We start from the raw sequence: 19,024 nt of genomic DNA, 5'->3' as shown, positions 1-19,024 counted from the left end.
AAACCATCAGATCTGATAAGAATTCGCTATAACAAGAACAGCATGGGGGAATCTGCCCCCAGGATCCAATTACCTCCACATAGGCCCTCCTTTGACACATGGGGATTAAAATTTGAGATGAGATTTGGGTAGAGACACAGAACCAACCATATCGTTCTGCCCCTTGCTCCTCCCAAATCTCATATCCTCATTTTTCAAAACCAATCATTCCTTCCGAACAGTCCCCAAAAGTCTTAACTCATTCTAGCATTAACTCAAAAGTCCAAGTCCAAAGTCTTACCTGAGACAAGTCAAGTCCCTTCCGCCTATGAACCTGTAAAATCAAAAACAAGTTAGTTACATCCAAGATACAATGGGGGTACAGGCATTGGTTAAATGTTCCCATTCCAAATGGCCAAAACGAAGGGGCTTACAGGCCTCATGCAAGTCCAAACCCAGCAGGGCAGTCATTACTTAAAGCTCCAAAATGATCTTTGACTCCATGTCTCACATCTAGGTCACACTGATGCAAAGGGTGGGCTCCCAAGAACTTGGGTGGCTCTGCCTCTGTGGCTTTGCAGGGTTCAACCCCCACTGCTATTCTCATGGGCTGGCATTGAGTGCCTGCAGCTTTTCCAGGTGCACGGTGGAAGCTGTTGGTGGATCTACCTACCATTCTGGGGTCTAGAGCACGGTGGTCCTCCTTTCACAGCTCCATTAGGCAGTGCCCCAGCAGGGACTCCGTGTGGGGGCTGCAACCCCACATTTCCTTTCTGCACTGTCCTAACAGAGGTTCTCCATGAGGGTTCTCCCCGCTTCAGCAGACTTCTGCCTGGGCATTGAGGCATTTCCATACATCCTCTGAAATCTAGGCAGAAGTTCCCAAATTGTTGTCTTCTGTGCACCTTGCAGGCTCAGCAGCACATGGAAGCCACCAAGGCTTGGGGCTTATACCCTCTGAAGCAATGGCCCAAGCTGTACCTTGGCCCCTTTTAGCTATGGCTGGGAAGCAGGGCACCAAGTCCCAAGGCTGCTCTTGCACAGAGCAGCAGGGCCCTGGGCCCAGCCCATGAATCCATTTTTCCCTACTAGGCCTCCTGGCCTGTGATGGGAGGGGCTGCAGAGAAGGTCTCTGACATGCTCTGGAGACATTTTCCCCATTCTCTTGGCTATTAACATTCGGCTCCTTGTTACTTATGCAAATGTCTGCAGCCAGCTTGAATTCCTCCCCAGAAAATTCTTTTCTATCACATCTTCAGGATGCAAATTTTCCAAACGTTTATGCTCTGCTTCCCCTTTAAATTTAAGTTCCAATTTCAGATCATCTCTCTCAGGCTCAAAGTTCCACAGATCTCTAGGGTGGGGCAAAATGCCACCAGTCTCTTTGCTAAAGCATAGCAAGAGTGACCTTTGCCCAGTTCCCAGGAAGCTCCTCATCTCCATCTGAGGCCACCTCAGCCTGGACTTCATCATCCATATCACTTTCAGCATTTTGGTCAAAGCCATTCAACAAGACTCTAGGAATTTCCAAACTTTCCTACATCTTCCTTTCTTCTTCTGAGCCCTCCAAACTATTCCAACCTCTGCTTGTTACCCAGTTCCAAAGTAATTTCCACATTCTCAGGTATCTTATATCAATGCCAACTACTTTGGTACCAATTATCTGTATTGGTCCATTCTCACACTGCTATAAAGAAATTACCCATGACTGGGCAATTTATAATTATAGGAAAGAGGTTTAATTGACTCACAGTTCTGAATGGCTGGGGAGGCCTCAGAAACTTAGAATCATGGTGGAAGAAGGAGAAGGAGAAACAAGCACCTTCTTCACAAGGTGGCAGGAGACAGAATGAACACAGGAGGGACTACCAAACACTTATAAAACCAGCAGATCTTGTGAGAACTCCCTATCATGAGAACAGCATGGGGAAATCCACCCCCATGATCCAATTACCTCCACCTGGTCCCTCCCTTGACCCTCCCTGGTCCCCAAATGTAACTGGGGATTACAATTCGAGATAGATGTGGGTGGGCACACAGAGCCAAACCATATCAGGAGGTCTCACTAAGTGGCCCAGGCTGGTCTCGAACTCCTGAGCTAAAGGGATTCTCCTGCCTCGGCCTCCCAAACTGTTGGGATTACAGGCGTGAGCCACCACGCTCAGCTAAAGAGAAAGTGCTGGGTAAGAATCAAATACATGGCCGTGTGCCAATCCTCAAGCGGGGTGGGGGGGAGGGGGGATGGCTTGAGTCCAAGAGTTCAAGACCAACCTGGCCAACACAGAAAGTCCCCGTCTCTAAAAAAATTAATTAAAAAAAAATCAAAGATATACTGAGAAGTGATTTGGCACATTCACATGCACACTGGTTTTTATCGTATTACAATATTTGTTCACACTACTAGTGAAGTCAGAAGAATGTACAACCATTAGGAGGTAGTAGAGCTCTGGTGGAGAGCAAGACGTGGCTTAATTATTGCCGCTCTTTGTCCCTGTGGCTTAGTTATTGTAGTTCTGTGTCCCCAAGGACTATCAGGCCCTAAGAGACTTGAAGTAACCAAAATACACATGCCTGAGGCAGACACCAGAATGCTAACATATTAACGTATAGTGAAAGGCATCACTGACACACACATCAGAAATACATGATCTTGGCATCATGAGTCCACACAATTCCTCCTTGTCATCATGCAGACGAGGAGGCCATAAAGCATATTCTCTCCAGAAAAGCACACTTTCCCTGGCTAAGGTTGCTTGGTGGGCAAGAAACTTTTTTAAAAAGAAGCGTCAGGCCAGGCGTGGTGGCTCACACCTGTAATCCCCGCACTTTGGGAGGCCGAGGAGGGGGCGGATCACTTGAGGTCAGGAGTTCCAGACCAGCCTGGGCAACATGGTGAAACGCCGTCTCTACTAAAAATACAAAAATTAGCTGGGGGTCGTGGTGTACGCCTGTAATCCCAGCTACTTGGGAGTCTGCAGCAGGAGAATCGCTTGAACCTGGGAGGTGGAGGTTGCAGTGAGCCGAGATTCCGCCACTGCACTCCAGCCTGGGCGACAGAGTGAGACTCTGTGTCAAAAAAAAAAAAAAAAGAAGAAGAAGAAGAAGAAGAAGCATGTAGTGGCATAAGAGGGTGGATGCACCCATCTCTTCAAATACTGGCTTCATCTGTGGAACTAGAAATATCTGAAGTCTGGAGAGAACAGTCCTGAAATGGATCACAGCAAAGCCTACCTTCCTCCTCTAAGCCTCTTCTCCCACGTGCCCCTCACCCCCCATTCTGTTCTCTTTACTCTCTAGCGTTGTCTAGTTGCCCAGCTGCCACTTGGTCTCCAAACATCTTTTTTGCTTTAGATTTTTTAGAGATAGGGTCTCACACTGTTGCCCAGGCTGGAGTGCACTGGCACTATCACAATAAACAGCTCACTGTAATCTTGAACTCCTGGGATCGAACGATCCTCCTCCCTCAGGCTCCTGAGTAGGTAGAACTACAGGCATGCACCACCCCACCTGGTGAATTTTTTCTATTTTTTATAGAGACAGAGTCTCGCTATGTTGCCTAGGCTGGTCCCAAACTCCTGGCCTCAACCGATTCTCCCACCTCAGCCTCCCAAAGTGCTGGGATTACAGGTGTGAGCCACTGCACCTGGCTCAAGCCTTGTTTTGGATAATTTGTGATACGCATCTACTTTGGTACAAAGTAGATATTTATAAGTGTTATATATTTCATACTGGGAAATGATGTTTGATGAGAACATGGACACATAAAGTATACCAAATCTGAATTAAAAGAGTACTAAATTCAAATAAACTTAAGTAACAGTGAGTCCATAGATTTTGCACGGTTATGCTGATAGCATGGGCCTACCCCATGGCACACTGAGAATCATTACAAAGTGCAGAAGGGCTCACAGTGTCCATTTACAGGGGCTAAACTGACCAGAAAGGGAGAAAAAGGAGATCGGAACCCAAAGGCAGCAGAGGAGACCCTGAAAGAATGGGCTATCACTGAGATTCTGACTTTAGATGACTCCAGGGTTTCTCTCCTCCTGACGGCCTCGGGCCTTTCTCCTTCCAGTGTCATTCCAGCCCCATCCAGGTGTGCTCTCCTCCCGAAGCCACTGCTGGACAACTAAGGTCCGGTCCACCCTAGCACCAGCCCTGCATTCTCCACAAGACCTTTTCGGACTATTCCGAGGCCGATTCGATCCTCCGTTTCTCGGAGAGAGCTCTGAGCACTTTGGCTCTAAAATTTCAGGCAAGATCTGTCTTCCTCTAACTCCAAAGTAAATAGCTGCAGTCGCTCTCCAGGCTTAACCTTGTCCACACAGCAGCGGTCAATCTGATCGCTCCTGCGCTTCCCCCAGGACACGGATCCCACCTCTTTCTCCACCCCCCAAAACGCTCCCGGGGTCCCCAGGACACCGCTTTCTGCAACCCCGTGTAGGGCGCCCCTACTTCAGTCCAACGCGCAGCTCCGTCCCACCGCGGGCACCCCTCAGCTCCGGAGTCCCACCCCGGAGCTACCCCGTGCGCCCCCGCGTCGCGACGCACGTGCTCCCCGCTCCCATTCATTCCGCTCACTGCTGTCATTGGAGCCGTGACCTCTGAGCCCCGCCGGGCGCGAGCCTCCCAACCTCACCTGCGCGCGGACGTCGGCAGCGGCGCTCGGCCCCGACGGTCCCGCACGGCCGGGGGAGCCGGGCCCGGAGCTCCGCGCCGCCGGCCTCCAGGAGCAGCCGCGTCGCCACCGCCACCAGCGCGAGGCCATGGTCGGAGTCTGAAAGTCGCGGCAGGGCGGCGGCTCCGCCTCTGGCCCGCGATCCTCCTCCCGGGACCCGGAGCCGGAAACCTGGCACAGGAAGCGCTTCGGCCACGCCCGGGAGCGCGGTTCGCTCTTCCTCGCGTGCGGTCCGGCTGCCGGCGCGGACACTTCGGGTGTCTGCCCGTCTGCAGCCAACGGGGACTGCAGCCGCTCCCGGGAGGCGACGGGGCAGGGGCGTGCGGAGACCTGGTCTGGGGACCCCGAGCGTGACCTTCCCCGGGGCGAGCCTCCTATCCCCACCTCTTCCCGGAAGCTGTGCAGGGAGACTGGCCACGCCTGCAGTCATAGCAAAAATGTCCCTGTGGGGACCTTTTATTAGCAAGAAATACTACCGCGCACCACCCTTGCAGCCACGAACTCTTTTGTTCTGCGTGTTTAGGCAGAAACATAACTCAGAGAATGGGGTTCCCGCTCCTCAGCCTAAGCCGGAGGCGACGGTTTCCGCTGCTGCTTCCCTTGGCAGTGACCTGCCACGCCCTGGTCGGCTGCCTTTTGCAATCTGTTCTTGAAGGAAGTTCCAGCCCATCGCATCTTCCTAGAAACAAGTCCGACCACGATCAGGGTTGTTGTGAAATAGTAGCTAAATTAGCCGGGTCTCGTGACTTTTGGACTCTCTCCTCCAAACGCCTTATAGGTATAGTTTGGCAATCTTGCTCACACCTGGGTGTGAACCTGCGTGTACCCAGCCCGGGAGATATTGGAGTCTGTACAGGATTAGTACCGCTTTTGGGTTAGAAAGGCCTTCTTTCCTTAGCTCTAAGGCCAGATCTACCGGTGCTGAGACAGCGTGTTCCGAACAGAAATTAAGTGATATAAACATTCAGCGCATGCACTCAAACACACAGAGCCAGTGAGATAGGGGGTAAGCATTAGAGATACAGAAATGCAATTTAGTCCTCAAAAAATTCACTCTAATGAGGAAATAGACCAGCAAGTAGGTAATTGCAGTTCTCTGATTCATGTATTTTCTTGTTCTTGGGTTAAAGAATGCGGTAGCCTCATAGCTGGGTACATTAATTTCATATTTAATCGTGTGGATTTTTTGTGGAATGAAGACATCATAGACTATATAAAGACATCTATGAAAATAAGCCAGTTTAATGGTGTTTTTTCCATCTTGAAGAATAGTATGTAAAAATATGCAAAGCGCTTTACGAGTAAAGATTGTTGATATGCACCTGTAGCTTATCTTGGTTTAGATTAGGTTTATATATTAAGAAACATTCAAAAGGTAGAATTTGCCAAGTAGAGTGTAGCAATAAGCACTCGGGTTGTACTTGACAATCCTATGACTAAGACATTATCATTTGCTCCTTAAAAAAGATAAGGAAACATATAGAAGAAATACTGTATTGTCAAGTAAGTATCACACTCAAGCTCACATAGCTGGCAAGTATGGCACTACACAATTTTGTCAAACCATTTTCATTTAGAGATTGCTTGGCCACATTAAAACAGAAAACATTGCTCTTAAAAAGATGCTGTAGGCCGGGCACGGTAGCTCACCCCTGTCATCCCAGCATTTTGGGAGGCCGAGGCAGGCGGATCACCTGAGGTCAGGAGTTTGAGACCAGCCTGGCCAACATGGTGAAACCCGTCTCTACTACATATTCAAAAATTAGTTGGGCATGGTGTGTATGTTCTGTAATCCCAGCTACTTGGGAGGCTGAGGCAAGAGAATCACTTGAACCTGGGAGGCAGAGGTTGCAGTGAGCCGAGATGGTGCCACTGCACTTTGGCCTAGGTGACAAAGTGAGACTCCTTCTTTAAAAAAAAGAAAAGAAAAAAAGATGCCGTAGTATTGCAAGGCTAAGTAGAGACAGCAGTTGAAGTTCCTCAAGACTTCCAACATTACTGTATAGCTAAACTCTTGAGAAAAAACAGTAACCTACCAACTGGACATACGGAATTCACAAGTAGTTCTTTTGACCCAACTAGGCCAAGCATGAGTTGAGGAAGTTAAAAACACTATCTGAGTTATGCAGGTAAGTGCTAAAGAACAGACTTCTCTTGTGCAGTCTGAAAACAACTTTAGTCTATTTTGCTGCCCTTAGACAAATGAAAAGAGCCAGTACAGATGGATCAAAATGGCCTATGTGTAACTGAAAGCGATCAAGGTTGTCGTTTTGATGTTGGAGTGTTAGGTACCCTCCAAGACATTTTCTTGCCATATTGATGATACTGTTTAAAACATAATATCTACAATAGGAACAGGTTTTATAGCCAAAGAGATTGTAAATATAGTACCAGGCCAGACACAGTGGGTCATGCCTGTTATCACAGCACTTTGGGAGGCCAAGGTGGCAGGATTGCTTGAGGTCGGGATGTCAAGAACAGCCTAGGCGACATAAGCAAGACCCTGTCTCTACAAAAAATAAAATTAGCCAGGCGTGGTGGTGTGTGACTGTAGCCCTAGCTACTCAGGAGCCTGAGGCGGGGAAATTTGCTTGAGCCCAGAAGTTCGAGAGTTCGAGGCTGCAGTGAGTTGTGATCATGCCACTGCATTCCAGTGTGGATGAAAGAGTGGGACGCTGTCTCCAAATAAATAAATAAATAATCCTACGTATTACTGTGTCTTGATTTACAGTACTGTGTAAAACATCTCATCCTGATTTTACTAAATAAATGATCAATGAATTATCCAAATTATCTTACTCTGGTAAGCACATTTATTGAGAGAAAAGGTTCAAACATTTGCAGTGAAAGATTAGTTTCACTAACCTTTTGTTTGTTGTTAGTTTTTGTGGATTTCATAGTCTTATGCAAAACGGAATTCTAAAGAATTTAAAGTTGCCAGTACTGATTTTCCTGAGATCTTAAGAGAAGGGGTTAGTATGCTTTCGGAATTTTCTCTGGGGTTTTTAGTCTATGACTCATTAGCTTGTTAAAGCATCACATGGGTGAGGGTTTAATATGCCTGAAATAGCCTTTTTTGTTCCATGGCTGGTGATCACATCTATTGACCAGCAGCTGTCTTGCCGGGACGTGCATCAAGCGGTACAAAATGATAACTACTAATGGAATGTGATATGCTGCCCCTGCCCTACCAATGTTAGAGCATCATAAAGGAGATTGTGTTAATTATATAATCTAGTTCATTCCACTCAGAGGCTCTCCCACAAAAGCAGAAAATATACTGTTGGTTCTTCCACTTACAATCATATTGTCCGATTTTCTGGTGTGAATGCTAAAATCTGCCACTTTTTGATTGAGTACACATTTATTCCCCCAGGATGCTACCTTATAATACATCATGGACTTAAGGGAACATACAAAGGGCTAAATGTGGCCATATGGCCCATATTAGCCTGCTTTTATTACTGATTTGAATAAGATAGAAACTTGCTGTTGTAACTGATACTTAGTTCACTTAAGCCTGGATGGAATAAATTGGTGTTACTCCAGACAGTGGAGCAAATTATCCTAATGCTACCTCTCTCCAGTGATTTGAAATGTTATTTTCACTGTATAGGAAATTCTTTTATAGCTTTTGGTTGTTTCTGCACTTTTTATTGAGTTCCATTGATCTTTACATCTATTTTTAGAATAGCAATATTTTTTGTTATTGTATTCTTTTAATTTTTAATATAAGCAAACTTGTTTCTCTTAAAAAATTTATCGTTTATTTTTTCAGATTTGCACACTAAGATTGTCTATTTCTTCAAAAAAATCCTGCTAGGCTATTAATTGGATTCCTATTATGTTTATTAAATAATTTGGTGACACATTTTGACAATAAATCTGTATCCAGAAACAAGTTTTTTTGTCCCTTAGTCTTATAGTTTTATTAATACACCTACTCTCTTCTATTTTTTTTTTGTTTTAATTGCTTTGGATTGGAAAAACAGATGACGATTTTAGGTGTTGTTTATAAAATAAGAGTAAATATGTTCTGAGAATCTAAAGTGTGTTCAAAGCTTTCTTTTCCTCTACAGCTTTTAAAATATGGTAAATGTGTTTCAGTGTATGGACTTTATGAGACATAGTTTGTTTCTGCAGAGGCAATTTCTAAACTTTTAGCTTTGTGGGTGGGCAGCTATCATATGTGGGATCTACAGCAGTTTTGTGCATCTAGTAAGCCATGTATTGCCTGGTCTTAAGGTATTTATGTCTCTTCTCTACCTGTTTCCTTTAGCTAATTGTGTTTCCAAAGGGCAGAATGCATGTGATTGTGTGCCTAATGGATTTTGGTTCCATTGAATTAACTAGTACTATACTTGTAATTCTGTAATGAAGCTCACCTCCATTTAAAAATATATATTTGTTGGCTGGGCGCGGTGGCTCATGCCTGTAATCCCAGCACTTTGGGAGGCCGAGGTGAGCAGATCACCTGAGGTCAGGAGTTTGAGACCAGCCTGACCAACATGATGAAACCCCATCCTTACTAAAAATGCAAAATTAGCCGGGCATGGTGGCACATGCCTGTAATCCCAGCTACGTGGGAGGCTGAGGCAGGAGAATCACTTGAAACTGGGAGGCGGAGTTTGCAATGAGCCGTGATAACACCATTGCACTCCAGCGTGAGCAACAAGAGAGAAACTCCATCTCAAAAAGAATATATATATATATGTATATATATCTGATATGCCTTCCAAGAGTGAAGATCTTTGAAGACAGGGTATGTGTCTTCCTGTTTTAAACCTTTTCCATTTCCTAGGCTCTTGAACAGTTCCATGATATACTGACCTAAATGAATGTTGGCTAGATTGTGTTGAAATTACAAAGTAGCCTTTAAATAACAAAGCATGAAGAAAATAGTGACTTGAGTTTCTTGAAGAACCATAGATTTTCTAAGGGATATTAGTGCTGTATATGCAACAAATGAGAACATTAAGAAGGATGTTTTATTTTATCAGCTATGTTGCCTGTTGATCCTGTTAAAGAAAATTATGTTCATAAAGTGGAAAACTGTATTTTATGTATCTTTTTCTGAACTCCTTTCAAATCAAGAGTACGTCTTGTAGCAGTTTCAAAGGTTAGGCATTAGTTTTTCACAACACAAATACTTAACTTACTAAAATATTTGTTTAAAATAATTTTTTAGAGTTAATATTATTAGTCTAATTATAAATGACTGTGTTTAAAATTCAAATACTTGGAGATGTCATTCTTATAAATCACACTGATACTTACTCAGTTTCAACTTAAAGTTGTCTTACAAGAAAAATATGCTTTTGTGAAAAAGAGGAAAATGAGTTAAATTGTTATCTTACATATCCTTTATCTAATGGTGTCTAATAAATTCTAAATTTTTCTCCCATGACATAAATGAATTTGGGCTAAAAATAGGACTTTTTTTGTAGTTTCTTAAATGAATTTGTCCTAGGAAAAATATTGTTTTACCATGCATCATAAGAAAGCCATAAAAATTTTAGAACCATCTAGTAGAACTAATTTTTCCCAAATAGCATAAACATAGACAGTATGGTACATCTCTTATGAAAAAAAATTAATAATATATTTTCAGAAGAGGTTTATTCTTTGAATTTTCTTCCATTAAGTCTCATTCTTAAAAATTATTAGGCCGGGTGCCCTAGCTCCATCCTGTAATCGTAGCACTTTAGGAGGCCAAAGCGGGAGGATCACTTGAACCCAGGAGGTTAAAGCTGCAGTGAGCCATGATTGTGCCTCTGCACTCCAGCCTGGGTAACTGAGTGAGCTTGTGTCTCAAAAAAAACAAAACAAAAAAACCCCAAAAAAGTGAAAGATGACGTCGGTTTGTAAATTTGTTTTTCCTGCCTCGGGAAGTTCTAGAAAATATTTTGGACCTTGATTTATCTGTTTCAGAAACAGATGATTTTATCCACCTTGTAAGTGGCGAAAAGACAGTGTTTGGATCCATTCCACTGGCTCACCGATATGGGGGCAACCAGGTCAGAGTAGCAACATCATAACTTCCCTTATGCAAATAGAATTATTTGATGGAAATGCTGTCCTACTAAAGAAATTATTTTGCATTAAGTTTTAAATTAGTGCATTGGGAGTTCAACAAGATGTGTCTAAAGGAATATGCCATCAGAAGATGTTTATAGATTAGCTGATGTGATTTCTTGCTGTGCTAAAGCTAGAGTCTAATTCTTTGAATGGAATTGAGAATACTGGGGCAGCATAAATATAAAATTTCTGTGGATTATTGCTAGAGAACTCATTCAGTGCACTTTTGGCATTTTTGGCAAAATTAAGTAGTACAATGTGTCAATATAAAAGGACAAGCCGGGTGCAGTGGCTCACACCTATAATCCCAGCACTTTGGGAGGCCAAGGCAGGCAGATTGCTTGAGCCTAGGAGTTCAAGATCAGCCTGGGCAACATGGTGAAACCCTTCTCTACAAAAATTAGCCAGGCATGGTGACACGTGCCTGTGGTCCCAGCCAATTGGGTGGCTAAAGAGGGAGGATCGCTTGAGACTGGGAGGCAGAGGTTGCAGTGAGCCGAAGTTGTGCCACCACACTGCAGCCAGGGTGACAGAGTGAGACCCTGTCTCAAAAAATAAATTAATATAAAACAGATAAAAAGAAGGACAAATAGATTATAATTATATCAAGATAGCCATAGAACAATGTACAACTACTAGAATGGGAGTAAATCAAGATTCCTTGGGGATGTTATTTGTGCTGCAGAAATCAGGAAGGAATTAAGGAACATTCTGGAAATCAAGCAAGATGTTAAGCAAGAAATTAAGCAACAAATTCAGGGTATGGTATCTGACTAATTAAAAACAGAAACGGGAACATAGGACCAATTGTTGTGACTGTGACTTTCCTGTAAGCTAGATAAGATTAACACTCTCTGGTGGTTTGGGGGCTTTTTGGTAATGATGGTTTGCTCAGGAACAAATTTTAAGACAAATAGTAAAGTATCGTAGGGTTGGTGTAGGATTAAATTAGGAAATATATGTAAAGTGCTTAACGTGTTAACTATTACAATTATTATAGCATCAGGTTCTGGTTTGCTGGGTTAGTTATTTCCTTCCTTCTTCAAAGTCCTGTAGACTAAAAGACAAAGTAGTCAAGCCATTAGGAGGACTTTAAGGGTCACCTTTGACAAACTTGAACATCAATTTATTTTTCTTTTCATCTTTTAAGTTCAGAGGTACATGTGCAGGATGTGCAGTTTTGTTACATAGGTAAACGTGTGCCATGGTGGTTTACTGCACAGATCATCCCATCACCCAGTTATTTATTTATTTATTTATTTAATGTATTTATTTTGAGATGGAGCTTTGCTCTGTCACCCATGCTGGAGTGCAGTGGCACGATCTCGGCTTGCTGCAACCTCTGCCTCCTGGGTTCAAGCGATCCTCCTGCTTTAGCCACCCAATTGGCTGGTACCACAGGCACTTGTCACCATGCCTGGCTAACTTTTGTAGAGACAGGGTTTCGCCATGTTGCCCAGGCTTATCTTGAACTCTCAAGTAGCTGGGATTACAGGCACACGCCACAACGCCAGGCTAATTTTTTTTTTTTTGTATTTTCAGTAGAGACGGGGTTTCACCATGTTGGGCAGGCTGATTTTGAACTCCTGACCTCAAGTGATCTGCCTGCCTTGGCCTCCCAAAGTGCTAGGATAATGGGCATGAGCCACTGAGCCCAGCCCCCATCACCCAGTTATTGAGCTCAGCATCCATTAGCTATTCTTGCTGATGCTCTCCTTCCCCCCAATCCCCCTACAGGTGCCCAGTGTGTGTTGTTCCCCCTGGCATATCCATGTGTTCTCAGTCAGCTGCAACTTATAACTGAGAAGATGCAGTGTTTGGTTTTCTGTTCCTGTGTTAGTTTGCTGAAGGTAATGGCTTCCAACTCCATCCATGTCCCTGCAAAGGACATGATCTTGTTCCTTTTTATGGCTGTCATTCCTTTTTATGGCTGTCATGGGTCAGACCCTTGCCAATGTTCAGTGATTTACCAAGCATACATTTCATACTTGTTACACTTTATGCATAATATGTGTCCTACTCCGTTCGGGCTGCTATAACAAAATGCCTTGGACTGGGTAATTTATAAACAACAGAAGTTTATTGCTCCCAGTTCTGGAGTTCAGGAAGTCCAAGATCAAAGCACCCACAGATGTGGTATCTTTTGAGGGTTCTCTGCTTCATAGATGGCGCCTTCTCACTTCATCCTCACATGGCGGAAGCGAAGGCAGCTCTCTGAGGCCTCTTTTATAAGGACACGAACCCCATTCATGAGGATGGAGCCCTCATGACCTAGTTACCTCCTAAAGACCCTATTTTCTAATACCATCACTTTGGTGACTGGGTTTCAACATAGGAGTTTTAGGGGGATGAATACTCTCAGACCATAGCAGTGTGTTTTTATAAGATTTCCATTTAAAAAATTTCCCCCAAATATTCATGCTTAAAGAAATTATGGGTTATTTATTTTTACAGCATCTCTTTCTCTCTCTCTAATTTCATCTGGATGAAATGATACTATTACATGTGGGCCTATAACTGTGTAGGTCTTTTTGCTTTTGCTGATTGGATATGACTTTCCAGTCACAGACTATTGGTATGACTGGTATAAATAACACTACTAACTTTTGTGGCTGTGACATGTATATTCAGTTTATCTGAATTCCAAGCCACAATCTTAATGGCTTAAATAGTCTCCAGTATTACTTCTATTAGGACAATAGTAGAATTTTCATCTCTAGATCTTCACATATGCAGAGATATTTCCATTGTGCTTTTATCCTAACATTTGCCCAGGAGCCGCTGTGGTACAGTGAGAATAATGCTAGGTAGGAAAAAAGAATATGTGAAACCTAGAGCTGGCCCTGCAGGAACTCACTTTGTGACTTGGGCAAGTCACTTAAACAATCTGCCCCTCATTTTTGCCATCTAAAATGAGGTTAGGCTGGGCACGGTGGCTCATGCCTTTAACCTAGCACTTTGGGAGGCCAAAGTGGGAGGATTTCTTGAGCCCAGGAGTTTGAGACCAGGCTAGGCAACATAGGGAGACCCTGTCTCTACAAAAAAAAAAAAAAAAATTAGAAAAATAATTAGCTAGACGTGGTAGTGCATACCTGTAGTCCCAGCTACTTGGGAGGCTAAGGTGGGAGGATCCCTTGAGCCTGGAGATCAAGGCTGCAGTGAGCTATGATCGTGCCACTGCCCTCCAACCTGGTCGGGAGAGTAAGACTCTGTCTCAAAAAATAAAAAATAAAATAAAATAAAATGAGGTTAGACTAGAACCCCCTGTGTCTTTCAGTGTTAATATTGAGGAATGTGATTCTGTGGCTGTTCATGAAGTAAACATTTAGAATAATAGATTAAGCTTATATGCTTTTTCAAAGTGACTACATTTTATTGCTCAAAAAAAGACACATGAAAATAAATATCCAGATTAGTACTGTGGATGAGTCCTGTCTATATGCATGGTCCAGCCAACCCCAAAACTACTTATTGGCCCTTTTCTGTGCCTGCCATTGGACCACACTTTAAGGGGTCCAGGAGTAATAAGTATTTCTTTAAGTAATTAATTAATTAATGTAGAGATGAGGTCTTGCTATATTGCCCAGGCTGGCCTTGAACTCTGGGCTCAAGCAGTCTTCCCGCCTTGGTCTCCCACAGTGTTGGGATTACAGGTGTGAACCACCATGCCTAGCCTGGGAATAATAAGTATGTCATAGTCCCTGGTCCTAAGAAAATCACAGTCTTTAAAGAAAAAATACTTAAACACATGGAACAAGTAAACTATAAAAAATCAGAGGTCAGTTAAAGAGAGATGGGTCAGGTTATCTTTATGGAGGAAGAGGAAATCGATCTTGAGTAGAAGGTTAGCTAAGATTTCAGTAGGCGGAGGACAGGGAGTGGGTTGTGTGGCAGAGGGGAGAATAGCATCAACAAAGGCCCAGAGGTAGTGAGTGTGGGAGTCTATTGAAGGACAGCAGCCACAGGGCAGGGGCTATCACCCTGGTGTGGAATTCATCTTGACATCTAAACACCTGTAAGTACAGCATTCCTTATGAGAAAGAAACATGAGTTCTATTTACTGATTGTATTTATGTTAAAGACCTATGCAAAATAATTCATTCGCTTATTCAGGATCAAGTACAGGGAAAAGGTCACTATTGATGAGACAAGTGGGAAATCAAGAGTTTGGAGGCCAGCAGCTCTCTCTCAGCCTTTAGCTAGATTAGAGGCTTGCTGGCTGTAAAAGTGTGGTTCTGGACATTCTGATTCATTCTTTAAAGAATAAAGAAATACTCTTGATCCTTTATGGATGAAATTGGTTATTTTTCTGATAAATTCAGAGAATATATTATTTTTTATTAAAATAATTTTTAAGGAAAGATATTTTGCCGTATTCCTATAGCCTAATAGAGTTTTATGCTAAAATAAATTTTTTTTTTTTTGAGATGGAGTCTCACTCTTGTTGCCTAAGTTGGAGTGCAGTGGCGTGATCTCGGCTCACTGCAACCTCAGCCTTCCTGAGTTCAAGTGATTCTCCTGCCACAGCCTCCTGAGTAGCTGGGATTACAGGCGCTCACCACCACACCCAGCTAATTTTTTTTTTTTGTATTTTTGGTAGAGATGGGATTTCACCATTTTGGCCAAGCTGGTCTCAAACTCCTGAACTTGTTATATATCTGCCTTGGCCTCCCAAAGTGCTGCGATTACAGGCATGAGCCACTGCGCCTGGCCAATAAATGTTTCTTTTTTTGTTTTGTTTTATTTATTTATTTATTTATTTATTTATTTGAGATGGAGTGTAGCTCTGTTGCCCAGGCTGGAGTGCAGTGGCGTGATCTTGGCTCACTGCAAGCTCTGCCTCCAAGGTTCACGCCATTCTCCCTCCTCAGTCTCCTGAGTAGCTGGGTCCACAGGCACCCCCCACCACGCCCGGCTAATTTTTTTTTTTTTTTGTATTTTTAGTAGAGACGGGGTTTCACCATGTTAGCCAGGATGGTCTCGATCTCCTGACGTCGTGATCTGCCTGTCTCGGCCTCCCAAAGTGCTGGGATTACAGGCGTGAGCCACCACGCCCAGCCAAATGTTTCTCTTTAAGGTGCAGTAGTGCTGCATGCTGCAGGATCATGGTTCAGAACTTGGTCATTAGAAATTTTGGCTCATTATGGTGAACTAGAGATACTGAGGTTAGAAAATTACATTTTTGTTTGTTTGCTTGTTTTATTTTGTAAGTCTATGATTGATTACCAAGAATTTAAGGAAATTGCATTTTTTAAGCTATGAAAGTGACTATATTTCCCCAGCTTTACGCAGGTATAATTGACAAAAATTGTGTACATTTAAGATGTACAACGTGATGTTTTGACATATGTATACGTTTTGAAATGATTACCACAATGAAGCTAATTAACATATGCATTACCTCATATAGTTACTTTTTTATGGTGAGAATACTTAAGATCTGCTCTCTTAGCAAATTTCAAAGGTACAAGGTGTTATTATCCACTATAGTCTATCCATTTGGTCTTCAGGACTTATTCATCTTATAACTGCAACTTCGTGTCCTTTGAACAACATCTCCCCATATCCCCTAACTCATTGACCCTGATCACCACCATTCCACTCTCTATTTCTATGAGTTGGACTTTTTTAGGTTTCCCGTATAAATGAGATTATGCAGTATTTGTCTTTCTGTGTCTGGCTTATTTCACTTTAACATAATGTCCTTGAGCTTCATCCATGTTGTTGCAAATGGCAAGATTTTCTTCTTTTTTAAGTCTGAATCAGAAATTACATTTTAAAAAATGGCACAAGACAGTTGGAAAGAATGCTTATTTATGTGCTGTGAAGTTAAGTATTTTCTGTTTTCTTATAAATAAAATGCAATATTTCAAATAAATATTTGTAAAATTTCCTATTGTGCTAAGCACCATATAGGTTTTTTAGGAGATTAATAAAAGAAGTATACAACCCAATAGTCCCGTTTCTCAAAAAACTTATAATGTAGGATGCACCCCAGTTACCAATGAGGGTCTCCATACCACTCACACACTAGGGAGGTGGGGGAAGTGACTCAAATTGCTCAATTCTGCAGCTTCTGGAAATCCAAAGCTCTCTTCCCAATTCCTGGGATGCCCCAGGTGTATCCTCTGTCTTGTGTCTCCTCTCTACCTGGACTCCAGCTTTGATATGTGTGATAGTACCTATTTCACACTGGGCGACCCAGATGTGAAACTCAGCCCCATCGAAAGGATGAACACAAACAGCAAACCAAATGTACACAACGTCTTTAAGAACAGAGAGCATCTTGCTGAAGATTTCTGTGGGGAAGATGGAGGAAGGATTTTTTTTCAAAAGAGCAAAAGCAATAAATTCTTCCCCTTGGGTCATGCAGTGTGGCTTCCATCATTTTCCAAGATCTTGGTACCTGCTGGCATCTGTGCTTACAAAATCCCGTCTTCCTCAAGCCGACTTAGCAAGATGTTCCTTCAAACAAAAAGTTTTCTTTAGGAAGAGTTCTGTTTCCATTTGTTGAGTTAATACAGTTTTTAAAAGTTATTGGAAATACTTAAGAAAAAATGCCTTACACAAACTAGGATCATTTAGAATATGGATCCTATATTATAGTTTTCAGCATAGTAAATAGGGATTTGGACCAGGAAGAATATGCAAAAACATGAAGGAAATGTATAAGAGCAAAGAAGTCATCGCACTTGTCACAGCTGCTCTGTCTCCTACCTCGGCAACATTTACTGAACTTCTGGTCATCCTGGCCGGTGGAGAGTTGTCTACTTTCACGAGGCATTATTTCTAACTACCGTTTGCTTTCTGGGTCAGTTCTGCCTGGATTCACACCATGTCACTGAAATTGCTCCATCTAGTGGTCATGTTTCAGTTATAGTTCACGGATCTCTCTAGCATTTAATGCATATCATTAAGCACTTCATCCTTGACATGCCTCCACTGGCTAATATGACATACTCTCATATACAGTGTATGGTGTGTGTATATACATATGAGACATAGATAGATATTAGACAAATGCTAATCTACACTTACTATTTTAACTGGGTTTTAGTAAAATCCAAATCATATCTACAGCTGAAATTTGCTTCCAGATTTCCTCTTATTCAGTGCAGTCCATACTAGTGGTTAGGCAGGTAACTAGAATAGTTGGTTAAAATGGGAATAGAAAATATGATACATGTGCAGTTTATATATTTTATTTATTACATGTTTGCTGTATCCTGGTATAACTTTAAATATTTTAACCTCAGACATTTGCCAATTTTTTGTCACCTCATGTGTGAAGCCTTAAATGACCTACCACAAATAATCATTCTCTGCTCTGTTATCACTGTTCATTTTATATAATTCTGGTATTGCATTTATTATAATGTAACATCATGATTTTTTCATATGTTCTTCTTCCCTAGTAGAGCATGTACTCTTTGAGGTCTGGGTTCTGGGTCTTACCATTCTTTTTCCTAGCACTTGCCCAGGGCTTAGCATATAGTAGGTATAGCAGGTACTCAATGGATGTTTATTGAACTAATCAAATTTGAAACATAATAATGTAGAACCTCATATGATCTTAGAAACATATTTTGATTTTTCATTGGGATTGAAGAAATATTACTTTTTGGCTGTTTTGGTAGTAAAACATTATTCTTCAAGTTTTAACATCTTGAGCCTGATCTAATGAATTCATAGATGTTGAGGGGGTTAGGTACTTGGATATTGGATACTGTGTTCTGAGGGACACTGATGCTACGTCCTTTTTATCTCCAGGGGATTATTAGACTTCATCATACAGGAACATTATCCCTCGATGGATGTCAAAGAACCTAATAGATACGTGGTAAGTATTTATTTATTTGTTTGTTTATTTTTTTATAATCGCAACTTTTATTTTAGATTCAGGGGAAATATGCAGGTTTATTACGTGGGTATATTGCATAACCCTGAGGTTTGGGGTACGACTGATCCCCTCACCAAGGTAGTGAGTAAAGTACCAAATCGTTTTTCAACCTTTCTCCTCCCCAGAGGTCACTAGTGTCTATTAGTGCTATCTTTATGTCCAGGAGTACCTAATGTTTAGCTCACTCTTATAAGTGAGAATATGTAGTATTTGGTTTTCTGTTCCTATATTAATTTGTTTAGGATAATGGCCTACAGCTACATCTATGTTGCTGCAAAGGACATGGTTTCATTCTTTTTTATGGCTGTATAGTATTCCATGATTTATATGTACCACATTTTCTTTATCCAATCCGCAGTTGATAGGCACTAACTTGATTCCATGTCTTT

At 42.3% G+C, this 19,024-nt stretch overlaps 1 protein-coding gene across 4 annotated transcripts in view; it reads right to left on the bottom strand.

Annotated features, from left to right (window-relative positions):
* PDSS1 (decaprenyl diphosphate synthase subunit 1) overlaps positions 1-7,323 on the bottom strand; it is a 51,577-nt gene extending 44,254 nt beyond the window's left edge. For 2 of the 4 annotated variants that reach the window (XM_003821409.4, XM_034930146.3), the window contains exons 1-2: positions 4,619-7,323; positions 281-313 (exon numbers count right to left, since the gene is read on the bottom strand). In XM_003821409.4, the coding sequence (XP_003821457.3) occupies positions 281-313; positions 4,619-4,747 (162 nt within the window). In that variant the 5' untranslated portion in view covers positions 4,748-7,323. Of the gene's footprint in view, positions 1-280; positions 314-652; positions 4,348-4,434; positions 4,552-4,618 lie in introns of those variants that run through there. The other 2 variants (XM_063607636.1, XM_034930147.3) reach the window with 2 other exon arrangements.
* Between the last annotated feature and the right edge of the window lie 11,701 nt (positions 7,324-19,024).

This window comes from Pan paniscus, chromosome 8 (genome assembly GCF_029289425.2).
Source record: "Pan paniscus chromosome 8, NHGRI_mPanPan1-v2.0_pri, whole genome shotgun sequence".
Taxonomy (NCBI): Eukaryota; Metazoa; Chordata; class Mammalia; order Primates; family Hominidae; genus Pan; species Pan paniscus.
Note: the sequence above shows the minus strand (reverse complement) of the source record. Positions and strands in the feature narration are given on the sequence as shown.